Raw genomic sequence first — 19,845 nt, 5'->3', positions numbered from 1 at the left:
ACGAAAATTCACTTTGAGTAGTACACTGGGGTCATTTTCAGTGCAATCAGAAACCCTTTTTAAAATGAGCCAGAGGGTCTTTATGCTTTTTTTTTATCAGCAAATTGTCTGTATATGAAGAGTTTTCAACCACTCATAAAATCCACTTTGATTTGACAAAAGTTAGATCCTATTTAATTTTTGATGTAATCCACTTTTCAGAAATAAAGGTAACAAGTTACCAAATATCGTAGCAGGTTTTTTTTTCTTTCTTTCTTTTTTTGCAGGTTTTTTTTCTAAAGCACTCCCTTTGTCTAATGGACACAATATGGTTAGGTATTTTTAAATATTCCACATTTTTGTTTTTTACTTTCTAGATGCTAATATTTGTTCATTTGTTTCACGTTCATGATACACGAGAGCAGCAAGAGAAGACCGTTGAGCCCTTGCAGGGGCCTATGTATAATCTGAGAAGGAAATAGGAAAGGATGTAGGGCCGGGAGAGGAATAGCCCCAGACAGAGCAGAGATTGCCCAAACACAGCAAGCCCCGGAGGTGATGTTTCCACCCTGATTAGGCCATTTCTTTCTTCCTTATTGTTCCGTGTCTGCTTTTCACACTGAACCCCATTGGACCTACCTGAGGAGCTAGTGCTGGAGCAAGCATTTTATGTATTTTTCGTACAGGATTTCCAATAAGGTTATATTTGAAGAGTGTATCTGGGAGCGCCTGGGTGGCTCAGTCGGTTAAGTGCCCGATATCACTCAGGTCAGGATCTCATAGTTCGTGAGTTGGAGCCCTGCATCACGCTCTGTGCTGACAGCTCACAGCCTGGAGCCTGCTTCAGATTCTGTGTCTCCCTCTCTCTCCGCCCTTCCCCCGCTCACACTGTCTCTCTTTCTCTCAAAAATAAACATTAAAGAAAAATTTGAGGCTTCTGGGAAGATGGCGGCGTAGGAGGACGCTGAGCTCACCGCGTCCTGTGGATCACTTAGATTCCACCCACACCCGCCTAAATAACCCAGAAAATTGCCAGAAGACTAGTAGAATGGATTCACCAGAGGCAAGCGCAGACGAGAGTCCACGGAAGAGGGTAGGAAGGGCGGAGAGGCAGTGCACGCTCCACGGACTGGCGGGAGGGAGCCGGGGCAGAAGGGCAGCCCGCCGGCAAAGCAGAGCCCCCGAGTCTGGCTTGCAAAAGCGGAGGGGCCGGATGGAGTGTGTTCTGACAGCAAGCGGGACTTAACATCTGGAAGGTTATAAGTTAACAGCTCTGCTCAGAGAACGGGAGGGCTGGAGGACAACGGGAGGGAGAGTTGTTGAGCCCCGGACGACAGAGCTCAGTTTGGCGGGGAACAAAGGCGCTCACCAGCGCCATCTCCCTCGCCCATCCCCCAGCCAAAATCCCGAAGGGAACCAGTTCCTGCCAGGGAACTTGCTTGCTCCACGCAAACACCCAACACTGTGCTTCTGTGGATCCATCCCTCTGGCGGGTCTGACTCCCTCCCGGTGCCACAGGGCCCCTCCCGAAGCAGATCTCTGAAGGAAAAGTGAGATGAGCCTGCCCCTCCCGCCCCTGTGCACCTTGCCCATCCACCCCAGCTAATACGCCAGATCCCCAGCACCACAAACCTGGCAGTGTGCAAGTAGCCCAGACGGGCCATGCCACCCCACAGTGAATCCCGCCCCTAGGAGAGGGGAAGAGAAGGTACACACCAGTCTGACTGTGGCCCCAGCGGTGGGCTGGGGGCAGACATCAGGTCAGACTGTGGCCCCGCCCACCAACACAAGTTATTCAAGACAGCACAGGGGAAGTGCCCCGCAGTCCCGCACCACTCCAGGGACTATTCAAAATGACAAAACGGAAGAATTCCCATCAAAAAAAGTCCTGGAAATAACAACAGCTAATGAACTGATCAAAAATGATTTAAACGATATAACAGAAAGTGGATTTAGAATAATAGTCATAAAATTAATCGCTGGGCTTGAAAACAGTATAAAGGACAGCAGAGAATCTATTGCTACAGAGATCAAGGGACTAAGGAACAGCTAGGAGGAGCTAAAAAATGCTATTAATGATCTGCAAAATAAAATGGAGACAACCACGGCTCAGATTGAAGAGACAGAGGAGAGAATAGGTGAACTAGAAGATAAAATTATGGAAAAAGAAGAAGCTGAGAAAAAGAGAGATAAAAAAATCCAGGAGTATGAGGGGAAAATTAGAGAATTAAGTGATGCACTAAAGAGAAATAATCTATGCATAATTGGTATTCCAGAGGAGGAAGAGAGAGGGAAAGGTGCTGAAGGTGTACTTGAAGAAATCATAGCTGAGAACTTCCCTGATCTGGGGAAGGAAAAAGGCATTCAAATCCAAGAAGCACAGAGAACTCCCTTCAGATGTAACTTGAATCGATCTTCTGCACGACAATATCATACTGAAACTGGCAAAATACAAGGATAAAGAGAAAATTCTGAAAGCAGCTAGGGATAAACGTGCTCTAACATATAAAGGGAGATCTATAAGACTCGTCTACTGACATTTGTCAGGCCAGAAAGGAATGGCAGGAAATCTTCCATGTGATGAACAGAAAAAATATGCAGCCGAGAATCCTTTATCCAGCAAGTCTGTCATTTAGAATAGAAGGAGAGATAAAGGTCTTCCCAAACAAACAAAAACTGAAGGAATTCGTCACCACTAAACCCAGCCCTACAAGAGATCCTAAGGGGGATCCTGTGAGACAAAGTACCAGAGACATTGCTACAAACATGAAACCTACGGACATCACAATGACTCTAAACCCATATCTTTCTATAATAACACTGAATGTAAATGGACTAAATGCGCCAAACAAAAGACATAAGGTATCAGAATGGATAAAAAAACAAGACCCATCTATTTGCTGTCTATAAGAGACTCATTTTAGACCTGAGGACACCTTCAGATTGAGAGTGAGGGGATGGAGAACTATTTATCATGCCACTGGAAGTCAAAAGAAAGCTGGAGTAGCCATACTTATATGAGACAAACTAGACTTTAAATTAAAGGCTGTAACAAGGATGAAGAAGGGCATTATATAATAATCACAGGGTCTATCCATCAGGAAGAGCTAACAATTATAAATGTCTATGCGCTGAATACAGGAGCCCCCAAATATATAAAACAATTACTCACAAACATAGCAACCTTATTGATAAGAATGTGGTAATTGCAGGGGACTTTAACACTCCACTTACAGAAATGGATAGATCATCTAGACACATGGTCAATACAGAAACAAGGGCCCTGAATGATACATTGGATCAGATGGACTTGACAGATATATTTAGAACTCTGCATCCCAAAGCAACAAAATATACTTTCTTCTCGAGTGCACATGGAACCTTCTCCAAGATAGGTCACATACTAGGTCACAAAAGAGCCCTTCATAAGTATACAAGAATTGAAATCATACCATGCATACTTTCAGACCACAATGCTATGAAGCTTGAAATCAACCACAGGAAAAAGTCTGGAAAACCTCCAAAAGCATGGAGGTTAAAGAACACCCTACTAGAGAATGAATGGGCCAACCAGGCAATTAGAGAAGAAATTAAAAACTATATGGAAACAAACGAAAACGAAAATACAACAATCCAAACGCTTTGGGATGCAGCAAAGGCAGTCCTGAGAGGAAAATACATTGTAATCCAGGCCTATCTCAAGAAACAAGAAAAATCCCAAATACAAAATCTAACAGCACACCTAAAGGAAATAGAAGCAGAACAGCAAAGACCCCCAAACCCAGCAGCAGAAGAGAAATAATAAAGATCAGAGCAGAAATAAACAATATAGAATCTAAAAAAACTGTAGAGCAGATCAACGAAACCAAGAGTTGGGTTTTTGAAAAAATAAACAAAATTGATAAACCTCTAGCCAGGCTTCTCAAAAAGAAAAGGGAGATGACCCAAATAGATAAAATCATGAATGAAAATGGAATTATTACAACCAATCCCTCAGAAATACAAGCAATTATTAGGGAATACTATGAAAATTTATATGCCAAAAAACTGGGCAACCTGGAAGAAATGGACAAATTCCTAAACACCCACACGCTTCCAAAACTCAATCAGGAGGAAATAGAAAGCTTGAACAGACCCATAACCGGCGAAGAAATTGAATCGGTTATCAAAAATCTCCCAACAAATAAGAGTCCAGGACCAGATGGCTTCCCAGGGGAGTTCTACCAGACGTTTAAAGCAGAGATAACACCTATCCTTCTCAAGCTGTTCCAAAAAATAGAAAGGGAAGGAAAACTTCCAGACTCGTTCTATGAAGCCAGTATTACTTTGATTCCTAAACCAGACAGAGACCCATTAAAAAAAGAGAACTACAGGCCAATATCCCTGATGAATATGGATGCAAAAATTCTCAATAAGATACTAGCAAATCGAATTCAACAGCATATAAAAAGAATTATTCACCATGCTCAAGTGGGATTCATTCCTGGGCTGCAGGGCTGGTTCAACATTCACAAATCAATCAACATGATACATCACATTAATAAAAGAAAAGATAACCATATGATCCTGTCAATCGATGCAGAAAAGGCATTTGACAAAATTCAGCAACTTTCTTAATAAAAACCCTCGAGAAAGTCGGGATAGAAGGAACATACTTAAACATCATAAAACACATTTATGAAAAGCCCACAGCTAACATCATCCTCAACGGGGAAAAACTGAGAGCTTTTTCCCTGAGATCAGGAACATGACAGGGAGGTCCACTCTCACTGCTGTTGTTTAACATAGTGTTGGAAGTTCTAGCATCAGCAATCAGACAACAAAAGGAAATCAAAGGCATCAAAATTGGCAAAGATGAAGTCAAGCTTTCACTTTTTGCAGATGACATGATATTATACATGGAAAATCCAATAGACTCCACCAAAAGTCTGCTAGAACTGATACATAAATTTTGCAAAGTTGCAGGATACAAAATCAATGTACAGAAATCAGTTGCATTCTTATACACTAATAATGAAGCAACAGAAAGACAAATAAAGAAACTGATCCCATCCACAGTTGCACCAAGAAGCATAAAATACCTAGGGGTAAATCTAACCAAAGATATAAAAGATCTGTATGCTGAAAACTATAGAAAGCTTATGAAGGAAATTGAAGAAGATATAAAGAAATGGAAAAACATTCCGTGCTCATGGATTGGAAGAAGAAATATTGTCAAAATGTCAATACTACCCAAAGCTATCTACACATTCAATGCAATCCCAATCAAAATGGCACCAGCATTCTTATCAAAGCTAGAACAAGCAATCCTAAAATTCATATGGAACCACAAAAGGCCCCGAATAGCCACAGTAATTTTGAGGAAGAAGACCAAAGCAGGAGGCATCACAATCCCAGACTTTAGCCTCTACTACAAAGCTGTCATCATCAAGACAGCATGGTATTGGCACAAAAACAGACACATAGACCAATGGAATAGAATAGAAACCCCAGAACTAGACCCACAAACGTATGGCCAGCTAATCTTTGACAAAGCAGGAAAGAACATCCAATGGAAAAAAGGCAGTCTCTTTAACAAATGGTGCTGGGAGAACTGAACAGCAACATGCAGAAGATTGAAACTAGACCACTTTCTCACACCATTCACAAAAATAAACTCAACATGGATAAAGGACCTGAATATGAGACAGGAAACCATCAAAACCCTAGAGGAGAAAGCAGGAAAAAACCTCTCTGACCTCAGCCGTAGCAATTTCTTACTTGACACATCCCCAAAGGCAAGGGAATTAAAAGCAAAAATGAACTACTTGGACCTTATGAAGATAAAAAGCTTCTGCACAGCAAAGGAAACAACCAACAAAACTAAAAGGCAACCAACGGAATGGGAAAAGATATTTGCAGATGACATATCGGACAAAGGGCTAGTATCCAAAATCTATAAAGAGCTCACCAAACTCCACACCCGAAAAACAAATAACGCAGTGAAGAAATGGGCAGAAAACAGGAATCGACACTTCTCTAGAGAAGACATCCGGATGGCCAACAGGCACATGAAAAGATGCTCAACGTCGCTCCTCATCAGGGAAATACAAATCAAAACCACACTCAGATATCACCTCATGTCAGTCAGAGTGGCCAAAATGAACAAATCAGGAGACTATAGATGCTGGAGAGGATGTGGAGAAACGGGAACCCTCTTGCACAGTTGGTGGGAATGCAAACTAGTGCAGCCACTCTGGAAAACAGTGTGGAGGTTCCTCAGAAAATTAAAAATAGACCTACCCTATGACCCAGCAATAGCACTACTAGGAATTTACCCAAGGGATACAGGAGTACTGATGCATGGGGGCACTTGTACCCCAATGTTTATAGCAGCACTTTCAACAATAGCCAAATTATGGAAAGAGGCTAATGTCCATCAACTGTTGAATGGATAAAGAAATTGTGGTTTATATACACAATGGAGTACTACGTGGCAATGAGAAAGAATGAACTATGGCCCTTTGTAGCAACATGGATGGAACTGGAGAGTGTTAACGCTAAGTGAAATAAGCCACACAGAGAAAGACAGATACCATATGTTTTCACTCTTATGTGGATCCTGAGAAACTTAACGGAAACCTATGGGGGAGGGGAAGGAAAAAAAAAGAGTTTAGAGTGGAAGAGAGCCAAAGCATAAGAGACTCCTAAAAACTGAGAACAAACTGAGGGTTGATGGGGGGTGGGAGGGAGGGGAGGGTGGGTGATGGGTATTGAGGAGGGCACCTTTTGGGATGAGGACTGGGTGTTGTATGGAAACCAATTTGACAATAAATTTCATATATTGAAAAAAAAAATTTGAAGAGAGTGTTCTGCAGCTTAAAAGAAAATAAAAAACAAACTTGAAAGCTGACGGTTTATTCCTGTGCTCCTCCTTGTGGAATTCTCCCTTCTGAGATCTGGCCTGCCAGGCACTGGCTTCTAACCCACACTGTCACTTTCTCTCCCCAGCTGCCTCTGCTGTCCCTGTCGCTGCACTGTTTCCCACTAGCTCACAGTCTCTCACCTCTGTGCCATGTCATCCTTAGATTTCCTCAAAACCTTCATGGAACATTTTGGAGCTTACTTTTTGACATAATGTTACTAAAAAAACCTTTTTTTTTTTATAGTATGCCTGTAATTATCTGTTTATCAGTAAGAATGGGTACTAGGCACGATCACCCTCAGGTATGTGGGACGTTTACATCCCTAGATAGCCTTCATAAAGAATGAATTTGAGGGGTGCCTGGGTGGCTCAGTTGGTTAGGAATCTGACTTACTCTCAGGTCATGATCTCACAGTTTGTGAGTTTGAGCCCCGAACTCTCTCTCTCTGGCCCTCCCCTGCTTGTTGTCTCTCTCTCAAAATAAATAAATAAACTTAAAAAAAAAATAAAAAGAATCAAGTTGAATAGTTTTTCCTCTGCTTATCTTTGTACAGTGAGCACTATTTTTTTTAATGTTTATTTATTTTTGAGAGAGAGACAGAAAGTGAGTGGGGGAAGGGGCAGAGAGGGAGACACAGAATCTGAAGCAGGCTCCAGGCTCCCAGCTGTCAGCACAGAGCCTGAAGCGGGGCTTGAATTCACAAACCGTGAGATCATGACCTGAGCCAGTCAGACACTTAACTGACTGAGCCACCCAGGTGGCCAAGTGAAAAAGTACTATCTGGTCTTCTGGTAGACAGACATACAGCTTATTTCCTGCTAGTGTTTTGTTTTTCTCTCCTTCATCAAATAACATTCATGAAGTTGTCATAGAAAGTAAATTAAACACATGCCTGAACATTAATAATTTGCCATGGCAAAGCTAGCTTGATTTTTAAGAAGTTAATGCCACACTTCACTGACATCATGTGACACAGGTAAATTCTACTTACCTGCCACCACCTCTCATTTATCCTTGGAAGTGTAGGAAAGGAATGGCCTGAGTAAATTACACCTATAAGTAATCCAGATATCCTGCTTTCATCCATACAACTGTCCTTACCAGCCCTGAAACCTTTTCCAGGACCTGCTAATAGTGCACAACAAAATGAATGTCTGAACACACCTGAAACTGTTCAGCCTCTGAAATTGCTGTTAATGAGCCTGGAAAAGAACAAAAGGCTGAAGGAAATCAATCAAAGGGCAACAAATAAGGAAATCAGTCCAAAACAAATGGGAGTTGATTCTTCTTTTTTCTATCAAAGTAACATTGTGTATGTTATTACTGCTCTCTTCACCTGGAAAATCTCTGATGCTGTTCAGTGTACATAACAATGAACAGTGAGGGATAAATATATAATAACTCTTATTTCTTACTGTTTATATTCCCTCCTATGCTGAGACCCTCTCGTGGCACTAGGGCCACAAAGCTAGGCAAAGTATGAGAGCATCTCCTGAGATGCTTTTTCTAGTAGAAGGGAAGAGAATCTAGGCAGAAGTATTCAAACATTTCATTCTTTTTTTTTTTCTGCATCATACAGTGTTCATTTTAAAATTATTTCCAGTTAAGGTTCTATTCAAGACTTTATATTCAAGAACCAGACATACAGAAATCTACAGACAAGTTGGCCTATAATTAACAATAATAGAACCAGGGCCATTTCAGGCAGGTGAAAATAAAGATCTGTTTTTACCTATTTGTGATATTCTTTATCACTGCTTTCTAGATATAAATTGAATTTTGTGTTTATACTTCTTTTTGATGTCCCTTGAAGTCATAGGAAGCAGTACCCAACATATATGGGGAAATTTAAATTAGTTTCTAATTGGCATGTCAAAATTTTTGGTTTAAAGCAATATTTTAATTTAAGCAAAAAGTATGATCTTCATGACTATTTCCTTTGTTCTCCTGCAGTTGGCAAAACTATTTGAATTCAGCCAAATATTTATGTCTAGTTTTAATAAAACACCCGACTAAGCTTACAAAATAGACAAATTAGTCAGAAACTCTTCGTTCAGAGAAAGGTATAGGTTATAAAGAACAAAGGATTCATGAGAAATGAATGCAAATCCTGGGAAGCAATATGGATGCCTCAGCAACCAATGACTGCCTTTCATAATTCATCAATGAATCTGAAAGTTAGCTTTCAGTTTTTCATAAATATACATTTATAGTAACATGCTTCAATAGCTTTAAAGTAAAATGTAACATTAACATAAATTACTGATAAAATACAATAAAGAATATCTGTGTTGCACATTTAAATCACTTTAAAGAACTCTGTCAGTATCTACATACTGTACTGATTTCTATATAAAATGAGGAACATATTAGAATTAAACTGCTACCTTGTTTCCATTTTTCCTAGAAGGATTTAATGTACATATATTTTTACTTCCAACTTAGTAACTTCAGTGAGTCATGTCTGAATATTTATTTTCTACATGATGGGACTCCCTGCCCCACTGCACCAGCCAGAGCAACGCTACTTTTATATAGTGGGTTTTATATAGTGGGTGTCCCATAGATTTCGTGTGAAGAAAGCATGCTGTGGCTTTATATAGTTGGCTTTATCCCTGAGCTAGACTGTCTGAAAGCTGTATTGAACCCTAAACTCCCAAGAGTCTGTGTTAGATAAATGGAAGATGTAAGTTCAACTTAGTGTCATTCTCTCTGCGTCACTCTGAGTTGGAGGCGCTATGGGGCTCTCCCAGATTTGTAAGATCCTGTTTCTGTGGATGGTGGAAACCATGGGCCCCATTATTTACATTAGGATGATGTTCACCATCATTTAAATGTAATTTTTCCCTTGAAATGTATCTGAGATCATTCTAATCTTCTTTCCTAAATATTTAATTTTAATGAACTCATAGGTGGAAGGCCTTATTAAATACTCTAATTTTAAACTATTTCTTAAATGCATTTATTTTAATTCACTTAATTCTAACTCATTTATCCACATCAAATGACCATATTCTTTTTATTGATCATTACAGCAAATCGCTTTCAAAAACCTGGTTCAGAGAAATCGGCAAAATGAACAGCAGAACCAGGGCCCTCCAGCTCTGAACTCCACCATTCAGCTGCCATTTATAATCATCAATACAAGCAGGAAAACAGTCATAGATTGCAGCATCTCCAGTGACAAGTGAGTGGAGAACTAGGGGAAGAGAGTAGGGCCGGCCTCCTGGTAACGTATTCCCATCATTTGCAACATAAAGAAGGGTGTACTTCCTAATGTGAGGCCTCCAAGGCTGACGTCCTGGGGCAGGAGAAACACCTTTGCAGACATGGAGCATTCTTCCTGACTCACTCTCTGCAGCCCTTTCGTGTGCCTGGCACCGTTCTGCCCATGCTAGATACATAATAGAGCCTGGAGCCCAGGCAAGATGCGCACATATGTACGCTTATGTGCTAACTCTGGGCAAGTAACTGCCTGAAAGTAGACCATGCGTGAGGGCCTGGGACAAGGTAAGGTCACTGGTGATTCACTTTCCTCATTTATTGTAGAAATACTGTACATGAGCGTGCGGCATTAAAGCAATTGTTTCTTTGTTTTGCTGTACCGTAGTTGAGTGTGCTTCTGTTTATTAATTAATGGACATGAAAATGCTAGATGCATTCTCTGCTTTCTTTTTTTCTTATTTATTTTATAACTAGAAGTTTATACCTTTTGACCACCTTCAGCTATTTCACACACTTCCCACCCTCGCCTCTGGCAACCACCAATCTGTTCTCTGCATCTATGAGTTCATTTTTATTTTTTAGATTCCATACATAAGTGAAATCATACAGTATCAGTCTTTCTCTGTCTGACTTACTTCAGTCAGCATAATGCCTCAAGGTCCATCCACATTGTTGCAAATGGTAGAATTTCCTTTTTTATGGCCAAATATTCCATGTATACACCCCCACACCGCACGCACCACATTTTCTCTATCTATTCGTATGTCATTGGACAGTCGGGTTGTCTGTGTCTCTTGGCTATTGTAAATAATTCTGCAGTGAACATGGGGGTGCAGATGTCTTTGTGAAAAAGTGATTTTATTTCCTTCAGATATATACCCAGAAGTGGAATTGCTGGATCATATGGTAGTTCTATTTGTAATGTTTTTACATTTTAACTAAGATTGATGATACTTATCATAGCAAGTGAGAAGTAGCAGTTTTAGAAAGTACTGCTAAGAATTAGTTTGTAATTTATTTTACCCTTCATGAAAAAGTAGTGGACTTTAGGCTGCAACTGGGGTCCTGAGATAGTGAAGGGAATAGGGTGTAGAGGGAGATAGATCCAAGTGTGGATTGTGGCTCCCCCCCACTTAGCTGCTTCCAAGCAGTTTTCTGAAGAACTAAAGGGGATGATTCCAAGGCCTCTATCACATGATGGCCTTGTTGTGAGGATTAAATAAGATGGTGTCTATAAAGGATCTGACCCAAGGCAAGCCCTTTATAAATATTTGCTGCTGTTACAAGGAGTCAGTATGTAACTTATTGACCAAATTGGGATTCATTTGAAAGCGAAAGAGGGCTCAGTAATTACATCAGTACCAGGGGCATGGCCCAAAACTGTCCGCGGAGACTGGGACCTCTGGTCTCCTCTGAGCTACAACATTGCCCTTGGGCTTGGCCTTGTCTTTACCACTCTTTTCTAGGGCAGTGTTGCTTCCCTATTTATCTTGATGGCGTACAGAGATTCTAGGTCACTTAAATAAGAAGGTGCCAAAAAGAAAAAGAAGAAAAACAATGAGCAGGGATTTCAAAAGTATTTGATAGCTAAGACCCTAGACCCCATTAGAAATAGGGACCCAGTAGGCTATGAAGTCAGAATCTCCATTTTTCAGTCTTTCCTCTAGCTACAGTTTTTTAAACTCTCTGAGATCTGGTGCTTCTTCCACAAAAGTAAGAATTACAGTATTTAACTTGCAGATTTTCAAAAGTTGTAGATAAAGTCTTAAAGGACCTAGCCCACTGCTCAGTAAATGGTGCATGACGGTGTTATTCACACACTTGTAAATCTTCACAAAACCTACATCTAAAGGGACTGTGTTAACATATTCTCATAAAACTGAGAATCCTAGAGAATGTTTAACATATTTTTAGGAGAAACACACTTAGAATTCTACTTCCTCTCTCCAGTTACCTCTTGTTTTGTGAGGGATTATTAAATTCTCTTCATCATTTAGTCTTCTAAGTCTAAAAAGGGTAGCAGGAATATCTGGGAACCATTGGTCTCAGGGAATTATAGATTCTGTTCACCCCAGGCTAGGGCCTGGTAAGATTTCCATCCGTGGGTGGTTACTGACTCCTGCCTTTGCCCTGCCCTTCCCTGAGTAAGGGGAAGAGGCTCTGAGCTGCTTGTAGAAACTTGTTATTCAAGGTAGGTCCCTAAAGCCTTGTCTTTCAGTTACTTTGATGATGCAGTCTTTCCCCCTTAATTAGCCTGGAGGCTTTTTCATGTAGGGGATTAAATTTACAAAGCCATCTGTTTTTAACCTATGCCAAGGGTCATCCCTATGACAGGCACACACTTAAGATTTTCTGTGTTTTGTGTTTTTTTTTTTGAAAATTTGTTAATGTCCTTTATTCAGCTTTATATTCTTCAGATTATTTAAACATGGCATTTTACTTTCAATTGTAATTTTTGCCCTGATCTAAAATCTAGCATAAATAATTTTTACCTTCATATGATTTTAATTAAGAATTTTATGACAGCATAAACCCACCATTGTCCCAAAACATTTCATCTGCACTCTGTCCCTGTAGGGTTGAGGCCTGTAGGTGAAGGTGCCCTTGGGCCAAGCCCAGGAGTCAAAAGGACCGTGTTCTCCTACATTAACCTTTTTTTTTTTTTTTTTTTGAGCATGTATCAGGTAGCCGGGCATCCTGATTTGGTAATTTTCAAGAACATTTGGGAAAATGTGCTATATATTTATGTGGTACTTTTTCCTTAAGATATTTCACTTCTTAGGCTCTTAAGACAGGATTTGAGTTTTGGTTCGTTTGTTAAAAGTCTTCCATTTATTACTTGTCTAAAGTATGGTACAGCTAACACTTGATTCGTGAACATGAAGTAAGCATTCAAAATGGTTTTCTTTCTCAAACCTAATATAGGCCAATTCATAGTAGGGATGTCTTATATTAAACTGGAAAGGCTTTCTTACTATTTTACCTTTTTGAAAAAGCTGAAGGCAACTTTGAATAGTGCTAGATTTAGACCAAAGTTTCTGACCCCTGTTTGCAGCAGCTTAATGAGGGCTAAAGTTTATGGACTCCTATTGTCTATCATAAGAAAGTTGTTTTAATTGGGCAAGTGGCGTATTTGAGATGTCATTCCCCTGAACACAGCAGAATGACTCTTACTGCTCTGAACAATAAGTTTCGAGTACTGAGGATGAATTTAGGCCCTCATTCTTTTATATAATGTACAGAGTACAGCACTGTGCAGATGTCCTCTATGCCACTGAAACACATTCTAACTTTGTTTTCTGATGCAGGTTTGAATATCTTTTTAATTTTGACAACACCTTTGAGATCCATGATGACATAGAAGTACTGAAGCGGATGGGAATGTCCTTTGGCCTGGAGTCAGGCAAATGCTCTCTAGAGGATCTGAAACTTGCTAAATCACTGGTGCCGAAGGCGTTAGAAGGTTATATCACAGGTATGTTAATTAACACTTTCACATGTTGTCCCTGATTAAATGCCAAACCCCGACCTGTTAAAACCTTCCTCATAGAAAATTAAAGTCCATTCTGTGTCCTTCCCTGCCCCTTTAAATGTAACCATTCTCTTAAATTTCTTTTTTATCATCACTTGCTTTTTTTAGAGATACAAACATATAATAAATTGGAAACAATTTATTGTTCAGTTTTACCTATTTCTCCCCTTTATGTAAATGGGATCATAGTGATGCATTCTTTAGAGATAGGGGTTTTTTCCACTCCACATCATGTTCTTTTCATCCGTCCACATGATTTCATGTAGCTGTAATTCATAGATTTTTACTGGTCTGTAGAATTCTATTCTATGACTATACCATGATTGATTTGTTCATTTTACTGGTGATAAGCCTTTAGTTTTGTTTCCAATTTGTTGGTGTTCCGAAGCAGTGCTGCTTTGAACCTTCCTCTAGGGATAACCTAGTGCACGCATGCCCGCGTGTAGCGTCCGATTGCTGGGTCAGAGGCACCTGCAGCTTCAGCTGTACCAGATGATGCCAGAGCCTTATTAGCTTGATTTCACAAGTTACATTCTCACCTACAGGATGGAAGTGTTCTGATTTCCCAATAGGTGGATGTGAAATGGTATCCTAATTTTTTTTAATTGAGGCTTAATTCACCTACCATAAAATTCACCATTCGATGGTACGTGCAGTTCAGTGGTATTTCGTATATTCACAAGGTTGTGTAGTCATCACTAATTCTGAAACATTTTTGTCACTTCAGAAGGAAACCCCACACACATTAGCACACTCCCCACTCCTCCCAGCCCTAGCAACCACTAATCTACTTTGTCACTACAGATTTGTCCATTCTGGATATTTCATATAGATGGGCTCATAAATATGTAGGCTTTGTGATGGACTTCTTTGACATAGTATTATGTTTTGAAAGTTCATCCATGCTGTAGCATGTGTTAGTACTTCACCCCCCTTTTATTGCCATTCTATGAATAAAAGCGTGTTTCATTTATCCATTCACTAGTTGGTAGACATTTGGATTGTTCCCACCTTGGGGCTGTTATGAATGATGCTGCTATAAACATTCTTGTACAAGTTTTTGTGTGATCATAAATTTTCACTTCTGTTGGTTGTATACCTAGGAGTGGAATTGCTGGGTCATATGGTAACTCTATATTTAACATTTTGAGTTAACTGCCAAACTATTTTCCAAAAGCAGTTGTACCATTTTATAAGCCTACCAGCAGTGTGTGAGGGTTCCATGTTGCCCACATACTTTTCTTTTTTTTTTTTTTTAATTTTTTTTTTTCAACGTTTATTTATTTTTGGGACAGAGAGAGACAGAGCATGAACGGGGGAGGGGCAGAGAGAGAAGGAGACACAGAATCGGAAACAGGCTCCAGGCTCTGAGCCATCAGCCCAGAGCCTGACGCGGGGCTCGAACTCACAGACCGCGAGATCGTGACCTGGCTGAAGTCGGACGCTTAACCGACTGCGCCACCCAGGCGCCCCCCACATACTTTTCATTTAGATGTTATTGTCCATCTTTTTTATTATAGCTATCCTTGTAGACAAAAGGTAGTATTTTACTGTGGGTTTATTTTGCATTTTCCTGATTACTAATGGTGTCGAGCATCTTTTTTGTGTGCTTATTGGCCCTTTGTGTATCTTCCTTGCAGAAGTGTCTATTCAGATCTTTTGCCCATTTTTGCATCAGGTTTTTTTTTTATTATTATTATGAGCTTTAAGAGTGTACTGAGTAGGGGCACCTAGGTGGCTCAGTCAGTTGAGCATCCGACTTCGACTCAGGTCATGATCTCATGGTTCGTGTGTTTGAGCTCTGCGTCGGTCTCTGTGCTGACAGCTCAGAGCCTGGAGCCTGCTTCGGATTCTGTCTCTCCATCTCTCTCTGCCCCTCCTGTGCTCATGCTCCATCTCTCTCTCCCTCAAAAAATAAATAAACATTAAAAAAATAATAATAAAAAGAGTGTACCCAGTATACTAGAAAACAAAAACGGTACATTTTGCATGTTCTATAATTCATATTTTTTTCACTGATTCAGAAATCTTTATGATTGTCGTAATTCTTGAGACTGTGGTATATTCTGCACATATAATTTGGATGCATAAACAATGCTTTCTGCCTTTGCTTTTTGCTAGTTTCCTTCAGTATTACCACCTAGAATGTCACATCACTTTCTGAAGGCATTGTAATATTAGCTCTAAGGTATATTAAATCAAATATAAGCAAAGAGGTAGTTCTTATTTTTTTTAAAGAGTTTATTTTTAAGTAATCTCTATACCCAGTGTGGGCCTCGAACTCACAACTCCAAGATCGACAATTGCATGATCTACCACCTGAGCCAGCCAGGTGCCCATCATTCTTATTTTGTTTTATGGTTTTGGCCCTTTGGTCAAAACACAAGAGTTTGTTGATTGAGATTTGGCTTCTGTTGGATTTGGTTCTTAAAACTGGCACCATCCACCTGCTGCAAGTGTGATCCCTTCTTTTGCCCCTCAGTCAACTCGCTCCATATCTTCACCCCCCCATACTCCTTTCTCCTCCCCCCCCCCACCCCAGAGTAGGCCCTGCTGTTTTATTAGCAGCCCAGTCATACTGGCAGTCCAGCAGGGTCTGAAGAAAGGGCTTACTCAATAAATCACCAGAACTTTATTTTAACTTATTCTCAGTGAAAAGGCACAGGGCAATTAGGCGGGCTCTGTGGTTTTGATCTCTTTGTGACCTCATTTGCAGACTGGGATGTAGACTTTCTGGTTACTTTAAAAGAAGAAATGTGTGCCTTTAGTGTGCAAAGGGACAGAATGGCTCTTGAGTAAGATTGTGAGAACTATTGTGTGGATCTTATGATAATGTGAAAGAAATGTAGGCTTTTCAAAGCCATTGTGAAAAAGAAAAATTTAATGTGGTATGCGCTTGGAAACAAGTAAATAGCTGTCTTCTGACACAAAGTTTCCATATATACTAATTAATATTCACCACAGGATTCTGGCTTTAATTTCATCTTGCACAGGCTTGTTCTTATTTAATATATTTAAAGTCTGCTATTCCTCTTAGAATTGAATTTTTTTTTTCCACAGCTGCCTTAGCCTCTAAAGAAAAGGTTCACACAGCCATTCTAAAATTAATCATTCAGTATCCTTTTTTCCTACATAGGAAGCCTCTCACTTGGTCAGACAGTACAAGGATAGCAGGGTTCCTAATCCCAGTCCATAGAGTGGTGGGGGCTTTTTTGTTTTGCTTTGTTGTTGTTTTTGCACAGTAATTAATTACCAAACAATTTCAATTAACTGTAATAAACGTTCATTACTAGGTTATACTTTCTGAGTATACATTCAGTCTTATTTTGTAATGTCATGTAAGTCAAAGAATTTCTTTTTAGGAATACATTTTTTATTATTTCTTCCACCTCTTTTGTAAACTTACTGTTGGAAGAGACTATACTCATGTCATGCCTTCAGTAACATTTAGATCTTACATGTTCCAGTCACTGCCTTCTTTGAGCTAATGTTCTGGATAATGTGACAAGTATTAAATAAAATTACAATAAGAATTTATCAGGGTTGTGATTGGAGAAATATGGTATATGCACAGAAAATAAGATTGCAAGGATATACTTTTCTGCAGACTAAAACAGTAATGCCTGTCTCACCCCCGTTAAAAATGTGACTGCGTAACATAAGGGCTTTTAACGCAGGGCTGGTTTGGGCCACCTGGGTTGCTCAGTCAGTTGAGTGTCTGACTCTTGATTTCATCTCAGGTCATCATCTCGCGGTTGATGAGACTGAGCCACGTGTCAGGCTCCACACTGAGCCTGGAGCCTACTTGGGATTCTCTCTCTCTTTGCCCCTCCCCTGCTCACACACTCTCTCGCTCTCTCTCAAAATAAATAAATAAATGTTAAAAAAATAAAATAAAGGCTTGTTTGAGTTATAAAGCCAAGGATACCAGGATAAAGAATGGATCGTTGATGAGTAATAGCCCAGAGTTCACTCAGGGACATGTGAAAAGATGGTACAGTGGGGGTTTTAGCAAACATGTATGTGTCTGTCCTTCTTTACCTGTTTCTGATTTGACTTTCTTTTTACCCACTCCTGGCTGGACTTTTAACACCAGAGTCTTTGGTGGTGAGGCCAGTAGGTGTCCAGGAATAGTTCAGCAATCACTGTACTCTGAGCTACCCTCTCCAGGTGTTATTTAAGAAAAAAGAATGGGTGTCTGTGATTGGTTTAATTTGAATTCTTCCTCACTGTAGTCTGCCTTCCTGTATTTTCTTCCTGTTCTTATGTCCTAGAAATTTCTTTTTTTCACTCTGAAGAAACCTGGGTTCTCCCCGGGGCAGGAGACTTACCTAGCTGTGATTTAAATCAGGCTCGTCTCCTTACTTGTCTGTGCTTCTTTAAGACTATAACAGCAGCAGCCACAGAGCTCTCAGCGTGCCTACATCTTCTGTTTTTGTTTTTTCCTGTAGATATCTCCACAGGACCTTCTTGGTTAAATCAGGGACTACTTTTGAACTCTACCCAATCAGTTTCAAATTTAGACCTGACCACTGGTGCCACCTTGTCCCAATCAAGGTACGTATTTTTTCAGGGTTAGGAAGAGAAGCCACGCGGCCCTGACCCTCCCCGTGGGGGAGAGCAGGTGTCACTGCCGTCCCAGGTCTCGAGCAGCTTTTGGCAGAACTCCCCAGTGGCACCTCCTTTCCCATGTTTTGATTCCTACATTTTACAGTGCTTAAAACATTTGCCACATTAATGAGCTTCTGTGTTTTTAATCATTTGCTAGCGTAAACCAAGGGTTGTGCTTGGATGCTGAAGTGGCCTTAGCAACCGGGCAGTTCCTTGCCCCAAACAGTCACCAGTCCAGCAGTGCGGCCTCTCACTGCTCTGAGTCCCGAGGCGAGACCCCCTGTTCCTTCAACGACGAAGACGAGGAAGATGACGAGGAGGATTCCTCCTCCCCAGAATAAAGCCAGGAGAAAACCCACGTTTTACTAGTTGATGCTCATGTGTGTTTTTAGTGTGAGCTCTTGTTTTTGAAATGATTGCTTCAGTCTTTGCCTTTGTTTGCACTGTGTGTTCAGTGAAAACTAGGGAAACACAATAAGCAAATTCTGTGAAGGCTGAGAGGATTGAGATGAAAAAAGCTAATATAGCGTGAACGAGAACTTTAAACAACAGAGCAATAGATCACACCGCAGACAAAGCGGTTTTCTGAGGTGATAGAGGGGACAGTCCCTAAGGAATTGGCAGCATGAATGAAGCTCGTTTATCTTCCACGAGGTGGGGTCTTTGTGTTCCCCCACACCCACGTAACCCTCCTTAGAATCAGGATTGCTGTAATGAAGAGTCCTTGACATCATGTTTGTCGTGTTTCTCTTCCTTGCCTGGGCTGCCTTTTACAAGCAGAAATGAACGTGAGAAGATCCCAGTGCGGGTGAGCGGGACAGCGCAGGGCGGAGGTGGCAGTCCTCGTGGTGTGAGGAGCACAGGTTGAACCGCTGAGCCAGCTGAAAGTCTGGTTGATGTGCTTTACGCATCAGCTGCCTTAGACGGCTTCTAGGAAGGAGCAAGCGCTGATTCTTAAGTACTTAAGTGACATGTAGAATAATTTATAGTAAAACTGAAATGATCATTATTAGCCATTGCATTGGTGCATAGAATTTTTTTAGGGCTACTTCTGGAAGCCAAAATAGAATAGCATTTCCACGTGCATTAAATACTTTGCCAGCACTGCCTTTGCCAGCATTCTAAATCAGGAGTTTTACAGAGAAGGAAATTGTACCTATAGTTTTAATCAAAGCTGTGCATTTCATATAGCTTTTTCATTTAAAACAAAACAGACGGATTCCTGTGACCGAATTGCTTGCTTCTAGTTCCCTGCAGTACTTGTATGATTCCACTCGATGTGCAGTTTGTGAACATGAACCAAACGTCATTACTTGTCTTTAAAGTCTGTTTCAAGAATATGAACAGCAACGTTCTCCTGTACATGTCACCTTTTGTACATTTTCATTCATCAAAATTACCTTATCGGGTTTATTCCTGGCTAAATTGCATTTCACATTAACCCGATAATTCACCGTTTCACAGGGACACCGACAAATGTTGATCACTCCAAACGATTGGATTTATAGCAGTGCGGTATACAGTTTGTTATTTCATAGCCAAAGATGCCGCTGGGCATACTGCACTGGTGTGTTCACAGTTCCTGCCCCTCTG

At 40.5% G+C, this 19,845-nt stretch overlaps 1 protein-coding gene across 9 annotated transcripts in view; it reads left to right on the top strand.

Moving 5' to 3' along the window:
• The window catches only part of TFDP2 (transcription factor Dp-2), a 179,159-nt gene extending 159,598 nt beyond the window's left edge, over nt 1-19,561 (top strand). For all 9 annotated transcript variants that reach the window (XM_030329193.1, XM_030329191.1, XM_030329190.1 and 6 more), the window contains 4 exons: nt 9,920-10,071; nt 13,418-13,584; nt 18,093-18,198; nt 18,410-19,561. In XM_030329193.1, the coding sequence (XP_030185053.1) occupies nt 9,920-10,071; nt 13,418-13,584; nt 18,093-18,198; nt 18,410-18,593 (609 nt within the window). In that variant the 3' untranslated portion in view covers nt 18,594-19,561. The remainder of the gene's footprint in view (nt 1-9,919; nt 10,072-13,417; nt 13,585-18,092; nt 18,199-18,409) is intronic.
• The last annotated feature ends 284 nt before the right edge of the window (nt 19,562-19,845 follow it).

The sequence above is a fragment of the Lynx canadensis genome, chromosome C2, assembly GCF_007474595.2.
Source record: "Lynx canadensis isolate LIC74 chromosome C2, mLynCan4.pri.v2, whole genome shotgun sequence".
Lineage (NCBI taxonomy): Eukaryota > Metazoa > Chordata > Mammalia > Carnivora > Felidae > Lynx > Lynx canadensis.
Note: the sequence above shows the minus strand (reverse complement) of the source record. Positions and strands in the feature narration are given on the sequence as shown.